General features: G+C 45.4%; 3 protein-coding genes across 3 annotated transcripts in view; 1 reads left to right on the top strand and 2 right to left on the bottom strand.

Annotated features, from left to right (window-relative positions):
- Nucleotides 1-8,366, bottom strand: part of LOC109925715 (unconventional myosin-Ib-like) — a 186,940-nt gene that overhangs the window by 32,240 nt on the left and 146,334 nt on the right. The gene's annotated exons all lie outside the window — the stretch shown is intronic.
- Nucleotides 1-8,366, top strand: part of timeless (timeless circadian clock) — a 99,353-nt gene that overhangs the window by 15,729 nt on the left and 75,258 nt on the right. The window lies entirely within an intron of this gene.
- Nucleotides 791-5,213, bottom strand: LOC109924656 (SOSS complex subunit B1-like). The gene is made up of 3 exons (XM_020524651.2): nt 4,863-5,213; nt 4,215-4,353; nt 791-883 (listed from the first exon to the last, which is right to left on the bottom strand). The coding sequence occupies exons 1-3, from the start codon at nt 4,939-4,941 to the stop codon at nt 808-810; spliced, it is 294 nt and encodes a 97-aa protein (XP_020380240.1). The 5' UTR covers nt 4,942-5,213; the 3' UTR covers nt 791-807.

Here is an 8,366-nt window from a genome sequence, read left to right as displayed (position 1 = left end):
GAGAGGGGAAAGATTTAAAAGGGGCCTGAGGGGTAACCTTTTCACAGAGGGTGGTGCGTGTATGGAACGAGCTGCCAGAGGAAGTGGTGGGGCTGGTACAATTACAACATTTAAAAGGCATCTGGATAGGTATATGTATAGGATAGGTTTATAGGGCTATGGGCCAAATGGTGGTAAATGGGACTGGATTAATTTAGGACATCGGGTCAGCATGGACAAGTTGGACTGAAGGGTCTGTTTCCGTGCTGTACAAAGCTATGACTCTACGTTTTGGGGACCCGGGTTTGAACCTGCCACAGTAGATGGTGGAATTTGAATTCAATGTAAAAAACAATTTGGAACTAATCATGACTGTTATCGACTGTCAGAAAAACCCATCTGGTTCACTAATGTTCTTTAGGGAAGGAAATTGCCCCGGTTTGGCCTGTATGTGACTCCAGACCCCACAGCAATCTTAACTACCACCTGGGCATTTGGGGACAGGCAATAAATTCTGGTCTGGACAGTAAATCACACATCCTTTTTGGAAAGAAATCTGCAGGTCTTACCTGGCTCTCTTGCCACCCCTGTCCCTACCTGCGCCTAACTGCCTCTCCCTGCCCCCTTCCTTACCTGGGCTGACTCCCAACCCCGACTCGGTCTTCCATGGATCTCTCCCCTTCTGACCACTCCCATTCACACCAGAATGAAGTGCCAACAGATGTCCACACTGCTGAAACTTCTGAAAGCCTCTCCAAACTGTTCAATCCAAGGCAGCAAACCCAGCTTACAATAGCTGTTCACACATCCAACATCAAGGCACAGAACTTACTCTCCAACTTTCTGAAGGTCCCCTCCTCTCCCTGTGTAGAGCGTCAGACATCCTTTCCAAATGGAGGCATACCTGCAAAATGCAACAATATTTTCTTTCACCACCAGAGGGCTCTGAATGGCTCATGCTGATAGCACAGGGGTGGGGAGAGGAGACTACAGCTAAATTATAAGAGCAGCAGTGCTGCGCACTGTTCTTTCACCTTTGAAGTGAGACTGAAAGGAGGGAATAAAGCAAAATAAAACTGTGGATGGTGAAAATCTGAAACAAAATCAAAAACTGCTGAAGAAATCCAGCAGGTCTGGCAGCGTCTGTGGAGAGAAAGCAGACCTATTATTTCGAGTCTGGTGACTCTTCTTCAGAACTTTGTTTGAAAAGGAGGGAATCCTGTTTTGGACAGAGTGAGGAATACCTTGGAATATTTCCCCTAGGTATTATTGTACAGGCAAAAAACCCCTGGGAGCATTCAAGAAACAACCAAATGTAACAACAGAAGAAGAGGGAATGGCACTGATGAACGAAGGTGAAACACTCAATTATCAAGAACTTCCAAAGTGCATAGTCACCTTTGCACTGGGGTGATGGTCATCAAGCAAGGACACTTACATTTTGAGGAATAAGAGAACCAGCACCAACAGACAAATTTTCTTGGAGACAGTAAGGACTGCAGATGCTGGAAGCCAGAGTCAAAAAATGTGAAGCTGGAAAAGCACAGCAGGTCAGACAGCATCCGAAGAGCAGGAAAGTCAACTGGGGAGGGGGAGGGGGAGCCCAGAAATAAATAGAGGGAGGGGGTGGGGTTGGGGGAAGGGTAGATGGGATAGTGATAGATGGATGCAGGTAGGGGGTTATTGTGATTGGTCAGTGGGAAGGGTGGAGCAGATAGGAGAGTAGGAAGATGGACAGGCTAGGTCTGGTCAGGAGTGGGAGGGCTGGACATGGGATGAGGCTGGGGTGGAGTCTACTTGAACGTGGTGAAGTTCACGTTAAAGCCAAGGTGAAATAATCGGGTGTTGTTCCTCCAGTTTACGTTTGGCCTCACTCACACCAGTTGATTTATGTGCCATTTCACAGAGCAACCATTGTTCACAGATACTCCCAGAGGGGATTTTAGTGATATGGTCAGGTAAGAGAAGCTGGGATTGTTCTCCTCAGGGTGAAGGAGGTCAGGTCACGAAGATTACAGGGTTGTGGCAGGTTAAAATGAGGTAGAGTAAAAAGAAGGTGCTCTCATTGTCTAATGATACAAGGACTGAGAAGCACAGTTTTAAGATTTCAGGCAAGAGATTTAGTTTGGAGGTGGAAAGAATTCTATGACAAAGAAATTCTTTATGCAGCAAGTGGCGATGACCAGGACGTTCCTGCCTAAGAGGGGGTGGAAGCAGAGGCAATGAATGATTCAAAAAGGAAAGAAATAAAGTTTGGAGGAACAATGGAGTAAGAGTCATGAGAGGGGTTGGTGGTGGGATGGAACTGAGACTGACTAGGTTGCTCTATAGAGAGCCGGCATTAACTCGATGGCTGAATAGCTTTGTAGGCAACACACAAATTAAGGAGAAAGCAGGAGTTTTGAGTCATTCCATCATACATTATGCAAAATAAAAATTGTTCTTGACTCAAAATATTCAATCCTTGCTGTGTGCCACACGATAGGAAGGAGGTGACTGCATTAGAGAGTGCAGAGGAGATTCACCAGGATGGGGTTGTTTTCCTTAGGGCACAGAATGGAAGAAAACTGCAGAAAGCTGCAATACAAAGGGACTTGGGGGTTACTTGTACAAGAAACACAAAGCCAGCATGCAGGGGACAGCAGATAATCAGGAAGGTTAATGGAATGTTGGCCCTTATTTCAAGGGGTTTGGAGTATAAAAGTAGGAAAGTATTACTTCAACTGTACAAGATGCTGGTGAGACCGCATCTAGAGTACCGTAAGCAGTTTTGGTCCCCTTATTTAAGCAAAGATATCATTTTATTGGAACTCCTTGCCACAGAGAGCTGTGGGGGCAGAGTCCTTGTGTATATTTAAGGCTGAGACAGATAGATTCTTGATCAGTCAGGGAATCCAGGGAAAGGGCAGGAAAGTGGACATGAGGAATGTCAGATCGGCACAATTCTACTGAATGGCAAAACAGGCTCAAGGGGCCAAACGGCCTACTCCTGTTACTATTTCAATTGGCCTCAGAAAGCAGAGGGCATTCGGCTGACTGAGGTATACAAAGTTATATGGGCATGGACAGGGTAGATAGGGGAAAAGTTTCTCCCTTAGTAGAAGGGTCAATAACCAGATAGCACTGTTTTAAGGTCAAGACCAAAAGGTTTGGAGGGGAACAAAGGATTTTTTTGTAAAACCTAGAAGGTGGTGGGTATCTGGAGCTCTCTGCTTGAAAGAGTGGTAAAGATGGGAACTGTCTTAATATTCCAGTATTTAAATGATTACTTGAAATACCATAACATACAAATATACAGGCCAAGTGCTAGAACACGGTTTTGGAGTAGATAGGTGCCTGATGACCAACATGGACATGATGGGCCGAAGGACTGTATGACTCTATAGTGCTCATGGCTTGCCCCCAGGCACAGTTTAGCATACCACAGCACAAAGCCACATGGATCAGTACATTCCCAGATCTGTTCTTATTCATCCTAGGTGATATAGGGGGACTACACCTAGCTTCAGAATGCCTGGGTTAGAGAGGGTGTAGGGGCTTTGATCAGGGATCCCTGTAACCAACTAATCCTGTTGGAAAGTGCTGGTAAAGGTGTCAGTTGAGAACAGGAACACACTTGCCTGCAATAGCTCAATGGTCAGAGTCCGGACTCAACACAAATAATAGTCAGAACACCATCTTAACAATGCTCGCCGCTATCTCAGGTCAACCAGGAATCAACAGTAAATGCAGCCTTGCATCTATCCTCCAAATCCAAACAACAAATAGAAACTGGAATATGAGTGACCTAGAAGGGGGTCTCCTAGTCAAGGAGGGGGGGGGGTAAAACTTGCAGTACTTAATGCATTCACATTCATTGGAGGATAGCAGCACCTTCCAAACCTGCTACCTCTATTACCCAGAAGGACAAGGGCAGCAGAGACATGGGATCATCATCATCCGCAAGTTCCCCTCCAAGACAGAGGCCATCCTGACTTGGAAATACGTTGACCCAGTGACACTGAAAGAATGGCAAAGTCCTGGAATTCCCTCCCTAACAGCATTGTATGGGTCTACCTACACCCCATGAACACCAATGGTTCAAGAAGGCAGCTCACCATCACCTTCTCAAGGGCAATTAGGAATGGGCAATAAATGCTGCTAGTGGCCAGTTAGCGAACCTCATGTCCCATGAATTAATTTCAAAAATTGTTTGCTGCACGTTTATCAGGCATTTGTGAAACAAAGCGAGGTACCCTCTGGTCAATCGAATGATATCTCCAGCCTGAATCAGACTTCCCACATCATCCCACACCGATATGTTGATGCTGCCAGTTTTATCAGCCACCTTACACGTCCTGACTTCATGTCCGTCTTTTGTTTTGGTCACTCGTCCTACAGAACAAGAAATACAATGGCAGATGACTTAATAGCATTCTGACGAGTACTAAAACAAAATGCTGGGGATGTTTTCTGCCCCCAAAACTCCATGCATTTTTTGCATCATCCTTACCATGAGTGGAAACAAGAGACTTCCATCCCTGCTCAAAATGAAAATGACAGGCATTTGGATAAAACAAATTCTGGCTCACCCACAGGCAAATTAGTATAAAAGCCCAAAGTGGTTCACCACTACAATGCACGGAAGGGAATCTACTACCCTTACTAAGTCTTATGCACACATCGTTTCAGTGCAAAACTGCAATTGATTTTAAATGCTTTTTCAAAGCAACGAGGGACGTAAAGTTCCCAGTCTCAACTGGTGGCTTACATCAAGTTTATTAATCTTAGCAACCCTACCATCATTCTACTGAAAAGTCCATTGAGGAAAGGCAGGATTGGATTTGACTGATATATCTTTTGAGGAAGGGAAGGAAACATAATATCTCATTTCCAGAATTTACCTATTTCCAGGACAATGAACAGGAGATTCAGGTTTTTCAAACCTGCTTTGATATCCTTCACGTAAGTGTCGTTTGACATCCTCTCTCCCACAACAGGATCTGAATTCTTTTGGAGCTACAAACTTCAGGCAGCCAGTCAGAAGGATCAAGCTCAGAAGAACACATCCAGCTTACTGGAGTGAGTTTACTGGGCCAAGAGCAAATCTTCCTCCTACAAACCCAACGCAGTGAAGCCTTCCGGCTCCCCGTCCCCAAAGCCGCTGGAAAAACTGCACGAGCTGACGGACACCTCAGACGTTGCTCAATCTACCTCCTCAATGTTCGCGAGAACACCATCAGCCAGCCAGCCCGCCCTTCCCCATCGCCCTGGAAACCAATCCTGACATGCAGCAGCTCGGACCAATCAACAACCGCTCTTCTCCTGTTCCCGCCTACTCACGTTCCAGAAGGCGGGACATCCGCTGGTACCATCGCGTCCAGCGCGTTTCTGGCAAGGCCCGAGTGGGAGCCGTGTCTGGCCATTAAACGGGCAATTCTTATTTTATATATAATTCATTCATGGGATGCGGGCGTCGCTGGCAGGGCTGGTGTTTATCACTCTACACCGTTAGTGCAGTCTCAATCAATGGGTAGGAATCAGAACAAAACCAAAGTTGCTGGAAAAGCTCAGCAGGTCTGGCAGCATCTGTGAAGGAAAAACGTTTCGGGTCCAGTGACCCTTCCTCAGAGGGGCAAGGCTATCAAAGGAAGGGTAGGAATCAGAAAGCTTCTCAATCAGATCTGCAGTGAGGCAGGGCTGCCCACTCTCTACTGCCTTGTTCGTGTGTTGTATAGAGCCCTTTGCTGAGTCCATCCGGAAGAATACAAGCCTGACAGGGGTGACTGTGCCAGGCAGCAGAGGCCTGCAGGTCAAAGCCTCCCTGTACATGACGACATTGCTGTTTTCCACTCTGGTCTGCTCATGTGCAGGCTCATGAGCATCTGTGACCAGTTAGAATTGGCCTCAGGTATTAAGCTAAATTGAGGCAAGAGTGAGGCCATATTCTTTGCGAACAGGGCAAACAGATCCTTTCTCCACTTCACCATCAGGACAGAATACCTGAAGGTGCTGAGTGTATGGTTCAGAGGGACCAGAGTGCAGACAAAATTCTGCAAAGAGTGCATTGTCAAGGTGAGGCAGAAACTGGGCTTATGGGAGCACCGCTCCCTCTCCATTGTTCGTAAAAACCTGGTTGTCAGATGTGAGGTACTGTCCATGTTATAGCACTTGGTGCGGGCCTGGCCCATTCCCCAAACTTGTAGCCTTAGCGGTCACCTGAACCATCTTCCATTTCATCTGGAGGTCAAAGATGTACCAAGTCTGCAGGGACACCATGTACAAAACTCTGGATAAGGGGAGGAAGGACTTACCCTCATCCTGATGGCCACCTTTGCGTGTGGCTGCATCAAGCAGTGCATAGACTCTTGGTGCGCAAACACCAAGTGGTCGCTATGTTATGAGGTTCTACCTGTCTTTGGTGTTGCAAAGGATGGGTCTGGCCTCAGCGCTGCAGAACACTCCAAGTCGTTGGACCTTTCCGTATCACCTGTCCCTCGTGGAAGAATTTGCAAAGAAAAATACCTTTGACCACAGGTCCACCAGGCATTGGTCAGCACATAGCATCCTTGAGGAAAGGGTAGATCCTGTTGTGTAGTTTCCTGAGCAGACTGTCAAAGACAAAAGAAAAATTACTGCAGAAACTCAGTAGGTTTAGCAGCATCTGTGGCAAAAGAAACAGAGTCAACGTTTAGAGTCCATTGACCCTTTAGAACTTCTTCAGATCTTCTGTCTCCTTCCTTCAGTTCTTCCCATCTCCCATCCCATTCTCACAAAAGGGTCATGGCAATTTTCACTTCTTGAAATAGGTCTCAGTATTTCGGAAGCACTTTGCGACAGTAGAGGTCATGGATTTGGAAGGTGGCAGAGAGGGATGAATGACAATGTCACTGTGAAAGGACTACGTCATACACTTGGTCCATACCAACTTAAAAATTGTTCAAATTAAATTCAATGAAATTATAATTATGTGAAGAATGACTGGCCTTTATATATAGCTTTTAATGTAATAAAATATCCCCGTGAGTAATCGACAAAATCTGACACTGAGCCACATAATGAAATATTTGGTAAGATGACCAAAAGCTGAGTCAAAGAGGTTAGTTTTAAGGAACATCTTAAAAGAAGAAAGCAAAGAGGAGAGAGGGTGATGGAGAGGTTTAGGGAGGAAGTTCCTGATCTCAAGGCCCAGACAAGTGAATACATAGCCACTCTTGGTGGACCAATGGAAATCTGGGGTGTGGGGTTTGCAACAATTGGAGAAGCACAAAGATCTCACAGGATTGAAGGAGATTACAGAGATAGGGGGCAAGGCTATCAAGGGAATGTTAAAAAAAATTTCAAAGACACCAAAACGCTCCTCGATGTGTGGTAAGCATTGATATTGGTGACTGGGAAGAGCTGAACAAATTGTTCAAAATGGCGGCAACTTGTCCATCAAGCTGTGTCATAGTTCGCGTCTGAGTGCTGTAATGATAAGGCAGAGTGGCAGGAGAGAAAGGAAACTGCACTCCAGATCCCACCACCTTGAGGATCATCCTTTCCCACGTTTTCAGTGATATGTGGTTTGAGAATTGACCTTCATAATCCCATGAAGACACATGGCTGAAACCTGCAACCCTGAGTAGACATCACCCTCCAACTGAAGGGCAGCTGATGACGATATAGCATCAAATGGAATCCATCAGTGATGTAAGACCTGAAACATGCCATTGGGCATCATGTGGTTCCTCTGAACTGAAACAGGGGCCTCGAGAGGGAGAAGGGATGTGAGTCTTTGTAGACATGTGATATCACATAAATATGATACCTAGAGCATTGTGGAGATTATTTGCAGGTTTTGATTAATTAGGAGCAGGAGTAGACCATTCAGCCCCTCTGGACTTCTCCACCATTCAATAATATCATGGCTGATCTGATTGTGGCCTCAACTCCACTTTCCTGTCTGTCCCTGACAACCTCTGACTCCCTTGTTAGTCAAGTTACCTGTTAGTTATTTTGTCCTTACATTTTATTTCACCACGCATTGCAGTATAAGAATCAACTGTCATTGAGTTTTGCCCCCTAGATAACCTAGTCATTTAATTAATTGCTATTTGCAGGAGCTTGCTATGTGCAAATTGGCTACCACATTTTCTACATGACAACAGTGACCACACTTCAAAAGTACTCCATTAGCTGCCAGGCACTTTGGGATGTCTTGAGGTTATGAGAGGTGTTCTATAAATGTAAGTTCTTTCTTTCTTTGCTTGGATGTCATGGTGAACTGTAATGGGCAGTAGTGTCATTGTCAACTAAAATAAGAAAAAATTATCTTATAGACGAAATTCAAGAGGTGAGACAGATGTTAAAATTATTTTTGAGACTAAAGTAGCATTTTGGGAAAAGTTCAAAACAAAGGTTTAAAG

The sequence above is a fragment of the Rhincodon typus genome, chromosome 41 (assembly GCF_021869965.1).
Source record: "Rhincodon typus isolate 14 chromosome 41, sRhiTyp1.1, whole genome shotgun sequence".
In the NCBI taxonomy this organism is placed as follows: domain Eukaryota; kingdom Metazoa; phylum Chordata; class Chondrichthyes; order Orectolobiformes; family Rhincodontidae; genus Rhincodon; species Rhincodon typus.
This window is presented reverse-complemented; position numbering and strand designations above follow the sequence as displayed.

Bases quoted from the DNA above. Each gene is read 5' to 3' on its own strand.
- LOC109924656 (XM_020524651.2), bottom strand. From the start codon at position 4,941: ATGTCAAACGACACTTACGTGAAGGATATCAAAGCAGGTTTGAAAAAC. The intron at 4,354-4,862 runs GTAAATTCTGGA...CTTGTTCTGTAG, and splicing joins GTTCATTGTCCTGGAAATAG to GACGAGTGACCAAAACAAAA. The intron at 884-4,214 runs GTACCTCGCTTT...TGCATTTTGCAG, and splicing joins ATCATTCGATTGACCAGAGG to GTATGCCTCCATTTGGAAAG.